Raw genomic sequence first — 13,594 nt, 5'->3', positions numbered from 1 at the left:
AGCCTTGAATGCCCTTGTGCTGCTGTGGGTGAAGCTGCAATTGCCAGACCCTGGTTCAGGCCCCTTTAATAAAGCAGAGCTGGAGAGGGGCTTTGGACAAGGGCCTGTAGGGACAGGCCAAGGGGAATGGCTTGAACTTGCCCGAGGGGAGACTGAGATGAGCTCTTAGGCAGAAGCTCTTCCCTGGGAGGGTGCTGAGGCGGTGGCACAGGGTGCCCAGAGAAGCTGCGGCTGCTCCATCCTCATTCACCCCAAACCGTGCCCTGTTTCTATGTCGGACGGGGGCTCTGTACCGCTCTGGGGGTGCTGTTCTCGCTGGGCGCTATGGGCCCTCCCGGCCGCCGGGGGCGCTGCGCTGGGCGGAGCCGTGCGCTGGGCAGCCGCTTCCTGTCCCCGTACGTGCCCCGCCGCGCTGACCCCGGGCACGCTCGTCTGCGGCCGGGACACGGTGAGGCCGGAGCGGGGCTGCGGGCGGGGCAGGGCCGGGGCCTCGGGTGCCGCGGGGCCTCCGTTCACCCCGGCGGCCGCAGAGCCCCGGGCGCGGCCGGGTGGGAGGCATGGCCTGAAAATGTGGGTGTCTCCTCTTCAGGTTTCCTGCAGCCTCTTCAGGCACTGGAGCTGCTATCAGGTCTCCCCTTCAGGAGTCTTCTCCAGCTGCCCCAGCTCCGCTCTCTCAGGTTGTCAGTGAGAGCACGGGGAGGGCTCCAGTCCCTGTGAGCGTTCCTCTGCCCGCAGGTACCGGAGCTGAAGCCCATGAGCTGCCGTGCCCCAGAGGCATGAGCAGGGACCCGCCGCTTGCCCCCGCGCCGTGGTGAGCACAAGGTAATCCATGGAACGTGGCTTGATTTCCCTAAACAAGAACTGAAAGGGGGCAGGAGGGCACCTGCGAGGTGTCTGTGGAGGAGCAGAAGCTTCTTCTTGCTGCCTTCAATGGCTTTAATCATAAATTGGGCTGTTTGCTCGTTTTAGAGCACTGGAGGAGGGATGCTGCTGCTGGCTGCTTATCCCCGGGGTTTCTTGTCCGTCCCTTTCAAGCATTAACTCAGTGTCCCTGTGTCACTTTTGCAGCAGGTCTGTTTCAGCCGCTGACAGAGACCATTTGCTTTCTGACTTCTCAGTGTTGAGGGGGTTTATTTTACACCACCATCAACATCCTTCAGTCTGTAAGAAAGCTTAATTCTGTTTTACACTGCTACATCTGTCGCTTGGGTTTGTAAATCTTACAGGAGTATGAAACAGAGACCCCAAATGATTCCTGTGCATAGGGTGTGTTAACTCGGTGGATGCTGAAGAGTGGTTTTAACTCCCCAGGAGGTTTAAATGTCTTCAGAAGACAGAGAAGCTCAGGAGGATGAGCTGCTGGCGCTGGCCAGTATCTATGATGAAGATGAGTTCAAGAGAGCGGAGTCTGCCCAAGGGGGAGAAACGAGAATTTGCCTGGAATTGCCCCAAAACTTCAAAGTGTTTGTGAGTGGTGAGTTGAGACGTTTTGTGTTATCCCAGACCGAGGGGGTGACCTGCAGGGACACTGACCCCAGCCGTACCTGGCCCCATGCTGTACTCATGGCATTCCTGGGGCTTGTGTTGGAGTAGGGATTTCACCCTCCTACATACAACCTCCTTGGTGACCTTTCAAAGTAGAGCTGAGCAATAGGATTTCTTTGGAATAACTGAGTTCATTTATTGTTCCTTTCCCTTGAGGCTCTCTCTTCCCAAGTGCTCGGTTTGTGCAGGATCCAGTACTTCACAGCTCAGGTGGTCACTGGTTTCATGGGATAGCTACAGCCCCGTGAAACTTTGTTATTTAACAATCAATCCTAAGCCCAGAGGTTTATCAGATGAGGGACCCCCTCGGGTGCTGCCGTCAGCAGCTCTGGGCCATCCGTTCTCACTCCTTGGTGTTGTCTCAGGTTCAGACAGCTCCGGAGGCAGCCTCCAGACGGGTGGATTCGAGTACAGCGTTTGCTTCCTGCCGCCCCTCGTGCTGAACTTCGAGCTTCCACCAGACTACCCCTCCACCTCCCCGCCCGCCTTCACCCTCAGTGGGAAATGGCTCTCCCAGGCTCAGGTTTGGCAACGTTTAAACAGAGCTGTTGTGGTCATGAATAAGTTCATAAATAACTGAGCTCTGAGGGGTGTTAATGGAGCAGGGGAAAAAAAAGACAATCATAGAACCTCAGCCTGGTTTGTGTTGAAGGGACCTTAAAGCTCCTCAAGCTCCAAGCCCCTGTGTCCAACCTGGCCTTGAACACTGCCAGGGATGGGGCAGCCACAGCTTCTCTGGGCACCCTGTGCCAGCGCCTCAGCACCCTCACAGGGAAGAGCTTCTGCCTAAGAGCTCATCTCAGTCTCCCCTGTTCTGGCAGGTTAAAGCCATTCCCCTTGGCCTGTCCCTACAGGCCCTTGCCCAGAGCCCCTCTCCAAGTTTCCTGGAGCCCCTTTAGGCACTGGAAGCTGCTCTAAGGCCTTAAACAACAACATATAAGGTCTTAAAATATCAGGTCTATGAACAATGACATTGCTTTTCCAGTTGGCTCTTCTCTTGTTTCGTACTTGCTTTCATTTGTTTGCTGTTCTGAGGAATGAAAGCTTGCATCTTTGAGTGTGATATTTGTATTTTATGTACATATTTAAAGCTGCAGGGGCTGAGATGGCAGCATGGGCTAAGGAGGACTATGGGAGGGGAAGAAAACAGTCATGGGTTGTCAGAACTACTGAAATCTGGAATCATTTTTCCTTTCCTAGCTCAGTGCCCTTTGCAAGCACTTGGACAACGTCTGGGAAGAGAATCGAGGCTGCGTGGTTTTGTTTGCCTGGATGCAGTTTCTGAAGGAAGAAACACTGAGTTACCTCAATATTTCTTCCCCGTATGAGCTGAAAATGTGCCCCCAGGGGCGCGGGCAGAGCAGGACACCTTTGGTCCCTCCCAGTGCTGAGGCCTGTGGCGGTGCAGCAGGCTCTGCTGCGGCTGAGGAAGAAGTCTTGGATGCGAGAGCTGTGCAGGATGTGGAGTCACTGTCAAGTCTGATCAGGGAGATCTTGGACTTTGATCAGGCCCAGAGGAGGAAGTGTTTTAACAGCAAGATGTACTTGTGCAATATCTGCTTCTGTGAGAAGCTGGGCAGTGAGTGCATGCACTTCACCGAGTGCAGCCACGTCTATTGCAAAGCGTGCCTCAAGGACTACTTTGAAATCCAGATCAGGGACGGGCAGGTCCATTGCCTCAACTGCCCAGAACCCAAGTGTTCCTCTGTAGCCACGCCAGGCCAGGTAATAGCAGTGTGTGAGCAGTGGTGGTAGTGTTCTGCTCCCTTACCCATCATTACAGAGGATGAGGTGTGGCTTTTCCTGGGGAGCCCTGTGAACAGATCCAGGGAAATGCTTTTTGCATCCCCTGAGCCGTGCTGGGGCATCTGAGCTAACTCCAGACATGTCTTGCCTACTTTGCTCGCCCTGGTGTCAGTCAGAGGCCTGAATCGATGTCCCATTGCTTTTCATGCTGCATGCTTTTCCTTTCATTAGTGAATCATGAAACCACCATTTCTAAAAGTGTTTTTCTGAGCTATTGGGGCATGCAGAGCAGATTCACCCCAGCTGCAGATCTTCACTGTGGCTGCAGGTAGCAGGCTCAGCATTTCCAGTGCATCTGACCTGTCTGTAGTCTTTGTTCAGGTGAAGGAGCTGGTTGGAGAGCAGCTCTTTGCGCGCTACGACCGCCTGCTCCTACAGTCGAGTTTGGACCTGATGGCAGATGTGGTGTACTGCCCTCGCCCTTGCTGCCAGACCCCCGTCATGCAGGAACCGGGCTGCACCATGGCCATGTGCTCCCAGTGCAACTATGCCTTTTGCACCCTCTGTAAGATGACCTACCATGGGGTCTCCCCATGTAAAGTCACCGCAGGTGAGTCTCTGTGTTTCAGAAATGGAGTGAGAAGCAGTTAAGGTTTGCATAGAAAAGACTGAAAGTCAGCAGTTAAACAGAGACACTCATCACCACGTGAGCTTCCCCGAAGATCAGACTCATTTGGAGCTGGTCTGCTGCTGGCAATTAAAGATTACTCCTTTGAGGATGCTCAGCAGCTCCTGGGGTCCCTGAACTGCTGATTGCCAAATGCTGAGAGGCCACAGCAGGGCAAGAGTAATTTTACATGTACCTTTTCCTGCCCTTTCCTGTGAGTCCACCACTTCCCGTTGTTAGGGTTGGTGCTGGAACCAGGGGATGCTTCTGTGTTTGGCCTCAAAATCCTGTTATAAAGTTTCATTAAGTGTATGCTCAGAAAAAGCATTCCCATTTTTTAGCTTATTCTACGTTTTAGACTAGTCCATTGGCTGGCCTATTTTATAATGGTGTAAATATATATATGTAAAGAATAACAGAGTAAAAATGCTGAATTTTGCAGTAGAGAGGTTTTAGTATTCTCATGTATTCCAATGTTCCTTTTTAATCAGTTATGTTAGTTTCCTTTGAGAGTATTGATGCTGTTACTTGCTGGCCTCCTTTATGTAATCCCTGACAAAAACTGTTTTATTTCCTTTGTGGTTTGTTTGGGTTGGTTTTGTTTTACTCCCCAGAGAAATTAATGGCTTTGCGAAATGAGTATTTAGAAGCAGATGAGGCAACTAAAAGGTTCTTGGAACAACGCTACGGCAAACGGGTGATTCAGAAGGCTCTTGAGGAGATAGAGAGTAAAGAATGGCTGGAAAAGAACTCCAAGGCTTGTCCCTGCTGTGGTACTCACATAGAGGTAAGCACGGAGAGGAGAGGTGGAGGAGCTGTAATAACTGCACACAAACTCTGATGGAGTCAGTTCTGTGCTTAGGCTGGAGCAGAGATGGATTTATAGGCTCCAGGGTCACCAGGGAGGGCAAACTGCTAGGAAATGGTGAGAGGATTTTCCCTTTCTGTGTTGTATGGAAAAGGAGGTGATGTTTCTGGAGCTCAGGGACTTGGGTAAAGACAGCAGCTCGGATTGTTCAGACTCCAAGTCTAAAATGATCCGGGTTTTCTGTGGATCCGTATGGATCCCTTTGTTTTCCATGTTTCAGGCTACTGCTGTTTCCACAACAGCCAGGAAATACAAATAGCTTCAGAAAAATACTGATTTCCAGCATGATGATTATTATCATTTGAGCCAGTGTGCCATTTGTGATTGTAGCTCCTGGACCTTTGCAGCAGGGAGAAAACGTCAGGGACACGATGGAGCCAGGGTGCAGTGTATTCCTTAGCTGAGGGGCTTTAAGGACTGTTATCAAACAGAGCCAGGCCTGAAGACTGGCAGAGTGAGACTTGGTTATTGCCATTTATTGTTTTCTTCCCCTCAGAAACTCGATGGGTGTAACAAGATGACGTGCACAGGCTGCATGCAGTACTTCTGCTGGCTCTGCATGGGCTCTCTGTCAAGGGTGAACCCCTACAGGCACTTCAATGATCCATCCTCCCCCTGCTTCAACAGGTACGTGGTCACCTCCTCACCCTCACAGGGCAGAGCTTCTCCCTGCCTTCTGGTGTTAACGTGCTGCAGAGATGCAGAGCAGCTTTGTTCAGATCATGTTGGTCGACCTGGGGCTCTGCAGCACCAGTGGTTTGTGATACTGAAGATACTGAAACTTGTGGCTTTTATAGCTTTTGTCCCATTTAGATTGGTATTTTTGGTAGGTGTTTTACCTTTTCTTACACGCTGATGTGAGTTGCTGGCTGCCTTGCAGGTTGTTTCAAGCTATGCATCCTGAGGAGGAATACTGGGAAGATGAAGAGCAGTAACTCTCTAGCAACAACACTGAGCAAATCAGAATCAGGTGCTTCCAGTTTCATGTCAAGTTTGTTTGCTTTCCCCTTCTATTGCGTGATACAAGAATGGTACCAACCTTGCACTGCAGGATCCTCACCCTTCAGAGGCTGTGACCAAAACCAAAGGAGAGGATTTCACCCATCCTGCAGTCAGGGTCACTGTGGAAAGCCTTGATCATCCTATCAATTGTTAAAGGCAGGTGCAGCCAGTCAGAAGTCTCAGTGTTGAAGGTGAATTCACTTGTGTTGCTTCTCCTTATCTTGTCAGTGCTGAGGCACTGACCTGAATGAGTGGCCAGTGAGAGGGTGGAAAGCATCAGTCACACACTGAAGCACGTGCTCATGGATACATAGCTGAGAATAAGCTGAATTCTTGAAGATACTTCTCAGATGATGAAGTGATTTATTTTTACTAACTCTTCATAAGTTACTAGTTTTGCTTCTGGACTAGATCCCTTATTTCCACTGTTCTTGCACTTCACACTGTTTCAAACCCCAAATGGTTTTCCTGGCAGCCCAGTGACTGGTGCTGGGAGCATGGCAGGGAGTGCTGGGGGAACTGCTCAGTTTGAGGAAGTTTTTCCATGTGCAGAATGGTCTAAAAATGTTGAAATGAAAACTGCATCTCTTGGGTTCAAATCAAAGAGCAGGGGCCGGGGGTAGCTTGGGCACCAGGAGGCTCTTTAGAGGCTCAAGGTGAATTCCTCTCGCTCAGCTTTGATTGATAGTAAATAAATTTCTACTCAGATACCTTGCCATAAACGAGTATTGATTTAGTGCCCTCTGCAGAGGAGTCTGCACTGTTAGAACTGGGAGCAATTAAAAACATGAGCTGGTAAGAGCAGATCTTGTCTTGGTTTAAGCTGTGGGACAGTGTGTAGGGAAAATTCACATTGTGTATGGTTTAAATTGTATTTCCTGCACCTTTCACCTGCACTAAATTCACTTTAAGACAGCAAACACAGTTGTCGCCCTGTTTGTCTGTGTTATGGCATGTCAATGGCAGTGCAGATCTGTGCCTGGGTGGGGATGGCTGCTGGCTCCCATGGGCCACAGGGCTGAGTCACTGGACTGCAGAATGAGAGAGCAGAGTGGGGCTGGTGCAGAGCTCTAGGGTGAAGCTGCATGGGGTGTCTTCTGTTGAGAGCTTTGGCTGTTCATGTTCAGCATGACCTCTCACCCAAAGAGCTCAAGTTTTCCCTGAGCTCCAAGCCCCAGATACGTAGTGGCTGTTCACCACTGATGCCACACTGGGAGTACTGCAGAGGGTGAAACCAGCTCTGAGCTGCCATTCCCACTGTAGTTTCCACTCTGGCCACCATTTTTAACTGCAGAAGCTGCCTGCTTTCAGATGGGAATATTTGTGACAAAGAAAGGAATGTGCCTAAACCTTGGCCTTCTGCCTGGGTGGAGGAGATGGTGCTGGAGCTCTCAAACCTACAGGAGGCCAGGCACGTCCCTTCTGCCAGGACAGAGGTGGGCTGGGGGCAGAGCTGGGACACTGGAGGGTATGTTGGGATGGAAAGCTGTGGCTGGGGATGTCCACCAGAGCCACCACAGCACAAGTGCTATGGGGAGTATTTGAAGGTGCTGCAGTGGCCTACCTCTGCTTTCACAAACAGTGCGTGGAGGGGAAGAGGGATGATGTGGTCACCAACATGTGTGAATTTTGGGCACTTAGGACTCGAGGACAGACCCTCTGAGCAGGGGACAGGCAGGGGACTGCACTCCTAGGACAATCAGTGCTGCAAAGGTAGGACAGATAACCCCAAACCCATCTTCACAGACAGAACAGGGCAGGCAGCTTGGGTACTGTGGTGCTATTTCCTTGTTTTTTCTCCCCTCTTGTAAACTCCACCCCCATTTCTGTGGGCACACAAGGAGCATTAGGTTATGTGCAGGTACTGGGCAGAAAGCTGTGACCTCCTCCTTTAGCCTAAGAGCCATTTCTATATGGCAGGACAGGAGCACAGCAGGTGTGTGGTGGAAACCTGCCAGCAAACACTGGCCGAGGCCTGAAGGAGAGAGCAGCAGTGGCTATTCCTATCAGACTCTTCCAGTACTGCTTTGGTTCTAGGTGCTACTGAAAGCTTGTGCAAAATGATGGCTCTTTCTCATGCTTTGAAGGTTTTGTTCTGCTCAAAGACTCTGTTCCCAGTCCTGCTGACCCACAGGAACTGTTCTGTTTCATGAGCACAGTGAAACTGAGCACCAGGTACAAACATGAGCGTTTAGAAAACTTAAGACATTTAGTGTAGAAAGTTACATCACAGAGCAACAGCTTACAGCACTTCTGCACGGAGGGAGGGAGTAAATGCTGCCCACTCTGTCTTGGCCCTCACATGGTAACATATGATACAAAAACCAGGAATCAAGTTCCAGAATTCGTGGGGTCTTGTCAGTACAGGCTTTTGTCCAGCAGTGTGGGACTTCTGTAATTCCAGAGGGAACAGTTCTTCATTGAGGCTTATTTGGATGATAAGGGAACTGGAGCAGGCTGAGAAAGTTGGGGCTGTTCAGCCTGGAGAAGAGAAGGCTACGTGGAGACCTTAGAGCAGCCTTCCAGTATCTGAAGGGGGCCTACAGGGATGCCGGGGAGGGACTATTCATTAGGGACTGTAGTGATAGGACAAGGGGTAATGGGTTGAAACTTAAACAGGGGAAGTTTAGATTGGATATAAGGAGGAAGTTCTTTACTGTGAGGGTGCTGAGGCACTGGCATGGGTTGCCCAGGGAGGTTGTGAATGCTCCATCCCTGGCAGTGTTCAAGGCCAGGTTGGACAGAGCCTTGGGTGCCATGGTTTAGTGTGAGGTGTCCCTGCCTATGGCAGGGGGGTTAGAACTGGATGATCTTAAGGTCCTTTCCAACCATAACTATTCTATGATTCTATGATTATTTGGCATTTCCTTGTAGCAACAGGAAAAGCACAGGAAGGGGCAGCAAGAGAACTTACTGCTTCAGCTTTGTCTGGCTCAAAGCAGGGTTCAGCCAGGGCTTTAGCCAGTCAGGTCTTGAGGACAGAGACTACACAGCCCCCTCTGGGGAACCTGCCCCCACTGCTTGGCTGTCCTCATGGGGAGGTTTCTTCCTTATATCCAGTCTGAGCATCTCAGGGTGATTTGTGGAGGGAAGGACATACAGGTGCTTGACCTAATTGCAAGGAATACATCCCAAAGCATTGACCCATTTGGTTTCCACAACACTGACTTTTGTGTCTCTCCATATTTAAGTTCTGCAGCCTTCAGTCCACATGAGCAGAGCTGCTCCATGGGGAAAACAGTTCATTCTCCACTGACTTTACCTTCAGAGAACAAGGTAGAGGCAGAAGCTTATGGAACACAGTGCACTGGATCCATCCACATTTGGTTAGGGCAGGTGTTGGGCATGTTTTTAATGGAGAGAAGCAGCACATAATCACTTTGCTAATTTAGGAACAAATGCAAGTTTATGCAGCAATTCCCTTCCTTCACAGCTGGTTTGCAGCAGGAAAGCTGGTTCAGCACTGCTCTGAACAGTCATATTAATCACTGTATGGCTTCTTGGAGTGGCTTCTTTCTTCTCCAGTCTCCTTCATGCTGTATAACGGTTCCACAAGCTTGTTGTGAACCAGCATTAAACCTGATGGAGGAAGTGAAAAGATGACTTCAGCAGACATAAGGTGGCAACATTCTCTTTCATAGGATGCTAATGAAATTACACATCACTACAGTCCCTGTTCCTTTGCTCTCATTCCCATGCAGTTAAGCATCTACCTTTGCACTTCTGTTATTGCTGCATACCTCAGCTGTTACAGTTAAGAAATGTACTCCTTTGGGAGCTGAGTATCAGCAGCATCTAATGCAAAGCATGGCTTGTGCCTCTTAGAAACTAAATACAACAACTGCTCGGCCTGATCAAACACCCACCTTTAAAGTATTTCACAGTCTTAACTCTGAGTTCCAGTGTGGCGTCCTCATCACACACAAACACGGTGTTGGGGTGCTGCTGGAAGGCAGATACTGTCCACATGTGGTTGACACCTTCCTCAATTGCTTTGTACAAAGCAAAGGCTTTGTGGGCTCCTGTGATAAGAATCATCACCTGGACCCCAAGACACAGAAGATGGCAATTAGGGTCTGGAAGATGTGTTCAGAGCACACACCCCCCTGTTGAACAAAGAGAGCTGCCCTGGTCCCTAATGGGGAGAGCTCCATCATCCTGCACAGTTCTGGCTGCATTTTATTTGTTAATGAAGTCGAGGTACAGACTCCACTATAAGCCATCCCAGGTTTCACGATCTGCTGGTGGAACGTCAAGTCAACCTGTGATTCTTGCAGTTATTTCCCCAGGTGAGATATTTAATCAAACACATCCCAAACCTTCCTAGCTCCCTGTGGATAACAACTGTACTGCAGGGTTACACAAACCTAACTGTTGGTAGAGCAAAAAAAGGAAGATGGAGCAAGAGGATCAGGTATTCAGATGTCTGCAGCAGGAAAGGCGTAAGCTGGCCTACACCAGCAGGGTGCATTGCAGCTCCAAAACTGAATCATCTTCAGCTGCTCCAGGAAGCCCTGCTCAAGAGCTACTGTATGGATTCACTGCTTTCCTCCTAACCTCTCTGGCATCCATGACCGTGCCTACTCCGACCGTCAGAGCCATTGTGGGGACTTTGGAGAGGTCACCATCAAAGAACCTGGCGTTGGCCAGTATCGTGTCCATAGCCAAGGTCTTCACTCGTGTCCTGGATACCAAACTTGACCCAGGTTCGTTGAAGGCAATGTGACCATCCGGGCCAATACCTGTGACAGTTTGAGAAGGTCAGTGGCTGTACTGGTTGTCATGGGGAGCAGAGACAACAGCACTCCTGTTAGAGGGACACTCAGTGCTTCCAGGAACAGATACACATCTGGGAAAAACACTTGCCATTTTCTGCTCAAGCTCAAATTAGTTTCTGGTAGGAATGACAGCAAAAGCCCCTCTGAAGCCAACAGAAACTCTTCCCTAACAGTCCCTAATGAGACAGCAATGGAGCAGAGCAGATGGCAGAATCTTCGGGCAAATTGATGGGAAAAGCTTGCCTTCAGCTCCTCTGTGCTCAGAGGACTCTGACTGCTCCTGGCAATGATCTGTTAGCACAGCAACAGCGGTACATTTTATATTTGATGCAGTTCTAGCACTGCCAGTTTCTCCTTCTAATCCATTCCTGACCAATTCCCTTACTGGACTGAAATACTTCAAATGGGGGGAGCAGTGCAGTGGAAGGCAAAGCTCTCAAGACATGAGTGCCTGGGACAATGAGCATGGGGTGGCTTTCACTGCAGATGCACTGCACTGCACATGAACAGTCCTGCCAGTACATGGGCTAGCTGGTGGAGGGAAGGCAGCGCTTCCTGCCAGTGGGGTTAAGAGACTCTCAGTCTTTTGGGCCTCACCTCCCACAAAGAGTTCGATTCCTCCGGCTGCCTTGATTTTCTCCTCGAAGGCGTCGCACTCTGCCTGCAGATCCGGGGCGTTCCCATCCAAAATGTGAACATTTTCTGCCGAGATGTCGATGTGCTTGAAGAAGTTATTCCACATGAAGGAATGGTAACTTTCCGGGTGATCCCTCGGGAGACCTGGAGACAGCAGTGCACAGACAGGACTAAGACCAACTGAGAGAATATCACCCATAATGTAACCTACCTCTACGCCCTTGCAGTAGCTTTGGTAACAGAGCTCTGCTTTTGGCTGTCATTTGTGACTCCCTCAACTTCCACGAGTTGGTTTTGTTTCCTTAAATAGCACAATTAAAATCAATCACTGTAGCTCCTCTAAGAGCTCCTGTATGTGCTCGTCTTAACATGCAGCAGAGGTTCCAGAAAGCAGGCATGCACTGTGCCTCATCTCTTACTACCTTGAGTGCTATAAACCCCCATGGACTGCCTATTTCCTAATGCTGACTGATGGGATTTTTCCAAGAAAATATCTTGACCAGAGGAAAAGCAGCATTAGCAAATAATTAGCCTGTGTGTCTTTCACCTTTGGAACTTCAGGCTTGTCACTAATCTCGCTGTACTCTTTCTTCTCAAGAGGCTGTTTCAGCACAGCTTGCTTCATAAATGAAACAGCTCTCTGCTATCTCAACAGGAGTGCTCGTCGGTATAGGAGGGCAATCACAAGGTGACACATTGGTCCTTGTCAGACACCTGAAGCTAAAGCGACCTTTATAATGGCAGAGCAAAGGTGGTAGTTAATATTGCACAGTATTGCAGAGATTCTCAGTCAATCAATACCTAAGCTCAGGTAAAATACAGCAGTGTCCAGTGTGTATTGTACCAGACACCTGATACCCTTTAGGATTTCATAGGAACATAGAACCCCAGCCTGGTTTGTGCTGGAAGGGACCTCAAAGCTCCTCCAGGTCCAACCCCTGCCATGGGCAGGGACACCTTCCACCGGAGCAGCTTGCTCCAAGCCCCTGTGTCCAACCTGGCCTTGAGCACTGCCAGGGATGGGGCAGCCACAGCTTCTCTGGGCACCCTGTGCCAGCGCCTCAGCACCCTCACAGGGAAGAGCTTCTGCCTAAGAGCTCATCTCAGTCTCCCCTCTGGCAGGTTAAAGCCATTCCCCTTGGCCTGTCCCTACAGGCCCTTGTCCAAAGGTTTCCTGCAGCCCCTTTAGGCACGGGAGCTGCTCTGAGGTCTCCCCTTAAGCAGCCTTCTCTTCCCCAGCCTGGCTCCAGCTCTCTGATCATATTTCTTGTATGGATTTCAGAATTGCCCCATTCACTCCCATGGCCAACACAAACGTTATCCCTCCTGTCTTGAACGTTCCGCAGGCGGGATTCTCTGCACCCACCATGTGCTGACACCAGAGTCCGGCTGCAGTCCCGAGCACTGGGGCACATCAGCCCCTCCTCAGGCCCTGCAGACCTTCCCACCATGCAGACACAGAGCACACCAGCTCACGCAGAACCAGCACTTCTGCTCTGCGGTCACTCACCTACATACTCGTCCATGTTGAAGGTCTTCACGTACTTGAAGGAGAGGTCCCCGTTGTGGCAATACTCCACCAGCTTCCTGTAGCAGCCCAGAGGCGTGCTGCCTGCAGGGAGCGGCCGCCTCAGCGCCGGGGTCGGGCCGAGGGACGGGCCCCGGCTCCCGGCCCCGGCACCCACCTGTGGGCAGCCCCAGCGTGAAGAAGCGGCCGGGCCCGGGCGCGAAGTGCACGATGCGGTTGCGGATGTACTTGGCGGCCCACTCGCTGGCCTGCGAGTACGTCTCCAGGATGATCAGCTTCATGGCTTCATGGCGGGGCCGGAGCTGTGCTGAGGGCCGGAGCTGTGCTGAGGGCCGGAGCTGTGCTGACGGCCGCCGCCATCTTCCCACCGCCTCCCCGCTCCCCCCCGCACACCGACCCACCTGCCACCGCCTGCCGCTGCCCCGCGATCCCCTCCGGGCACGGCCGGAGCCACAGCCGGGCTGGGGGTCGGGGTCTCGGCAGCAGCACCGCCGGCAGGGCCGCCCCCCGCGCCCGCTCCGCCCCTCGCTCGCCTCAGGAGCCCCGCGGGAGGCTCCGAGCGCGGCCCGGCCCCCGTAGGGTCGGGGTTTAGGGTTAGAAAGAGCAGAAGTGGTTAAATACACCCCGTAATGAAGTGTTCGGGCAAGCTGCTCCTGCGGAAGGTGTCTCTGCCCTTGGCAGGGTTGGAACTGGGTGAGCTTTAAGGTCTCTTCTAACCCAAACCAGTCTGAGCCTGTGAAACATCTTTGTTCCTTCATGCTTCTGCTGAGGGGTCCCTGTCACTGCAGGGATCTGCACGACTCGGTCCTTCAGCCGCTCTGAGT

At 51.3% G+C, this 13,594-nt stretch overlaps 2 protein-coding genes across 11 annotated transcripts; one reads left to right on the top strand and one right to left on the bottom strand.

Annotated features, from left to right (window-relative positions):
* Positions 1-381: 381 nt before the first annotated feature.
* RNF14 (ring finger protein 14) lies at positions 382-6,748 on the top strand. Of its 6 annotated transcripts, none has more exons than XM_034067193.1 (10): positions 382-448; positions 590-628; positions 736-822; positions 1,227-1,474; positions 1,911-2,068; positions 2,746-3,270; positions 3,673-3,901; positions 4,573-4,745; positions 5,323-5,453; positions 5,707-6,748. In XM_034067193.1, the coding sequence occupies exons 4-10, from the start codon at positions 1,321-1,323 to the stop codon at positions 5,759-5,761; spliced, it is 1,425 nt and encodes a 474-aa protein (XP_033923084.1). In that variant the 5' UTR covers positions 382-448; positions 590-628; positions 736-822; positions 1,227-1,320; the 3' UTR covers positions 5,762-6,748. The 6 variants fall into 6 exon arrangements, with proteins under 6 accessions (XP_033923084.1, XP_033923088.1, XP_033923086.1 ...); XM_034067197.1 differs by having other exon boundaries at positions 1,312-1,474; positions 5,707-6,630; XM_034067195.1 differs by lacking the exon at positions 590-628 and having other exon boundaries at positions 389-448.
* A 2,402-nt stretch (positions 6,749-9,150) lies between these two features.
* GNPDA1 (glucosamine-6-phosphate deaminase 1) lies at positions 9,151-13,290 on the bottom strand. 5 transcript variants are annotated; one of them, XM_034067183.1, is made up of 7 exons: positions 13,172-13,290; positions 12,928-13,113; positions 12,753-12,854; positions 11,204-11,386; positions 10,386-10,570; positions 9,695-9,869; positions 9,151-9,407 (listed from the first exon to the last, which is right to left on the bottom strand). In XM_034067183.1, exons 2-7 carry the CDS (start codon positions 13,049-13,051, stop codon positions 9,310-9,312), a joined length of 867 nt encoding a protein of 288 aa, XP_033923074.1. In that variant the 5' UTR covers positions 13,052-13,113; positions 13,172-13,290; the 3' UTR covers positions 9,151-9,309. The 5 variants fall into 5 exon arrangements, with proteins under 5 accessions (XP_033923074.1, XP_033923073.1, XP_033923075.1 ...); XM_034067182.1 differs by having other exon boundaries at positions 12,928-13,072; positions 13,172-13,282; XM_034067184.1 differs by having other exon boundaries at positions 12,928-13,108; positions 13,172-13,272.
* Positions 13,291-13,594: the final 304 nt, after the last annotated feature.

This window comes from Melopsittacus undulatus, chromosome 10 (assembly GCF_012275295.1).
Source record: "Melopsittacus undulatus isolate bMelUnd1 chromosome 10, bMelUnd1.mat.Z, whole genome shotgun sequence".
Classification (NCBI taxonomy): Eukaryota; Metazoa; Chordata; class Aves; order Psittaciformes; family Psittaculidae; genus Melopsittacus; species Melopsittacus undulatus.
The sequence above is the reverse complement of the archived record's forward strand: the minus strand, read 5'-3'. Positions and strand labels throughout refer to the sequence as shown.

What these genes read in the sequence shown, in the direction of transcription:
- RNF14 (XM_034067193.1), top strand. Translation starts at nt 1,321, where the DNA reads ATGTCTTCAGAAGACAGAGAAGCTCAGGAGGATGAGCTGCTGGCGCTG. An exon ending in CTTCAAAGTGTTTGTGAGTG is followed by an intron (nt 1,475 to 1,910) that starts GTGAGTTGAGAC and finishes GTGTTGTCTCAG; the next exon opens with GTTCAGACAGCTCCGGAGGC. An exon ending in CTGTAGCCACGCCAGGCCAG is followed by an intron (nt 3,271 to 3,672) that starts GTAATAGCAGTG and finishes GTCTTTGTTCAG; the next exon opens with GTGAAGGAGCTGGTTGGAGA.
- GNPDA1 (XM_034067183.1), bottom strand. Translation starts at nt 13,051, where the DNA reads ATGAAGCTGATCATCCTGGAGACGTACTCGCAGGCCAGCGAGTGGGCC. An exon ending in CAACATGGACGAGTATGTAG is followed by an intron (nt 11,387 to 12,752) that starts GTGAGTGACCGC and finishes TGCTGTCTCCAG; the next exon opens with GTCTCCCGAGGGATCACCCG. An exon ending in GACTGTGAAATACTTTAAAG is followed by an intron (nt 9,408 to 9,694) that starts GTGGGTGTTTGA and finishes TTCCTCCATCAG; the next exon opens with GTTTAATGCTGGTTCACAAC.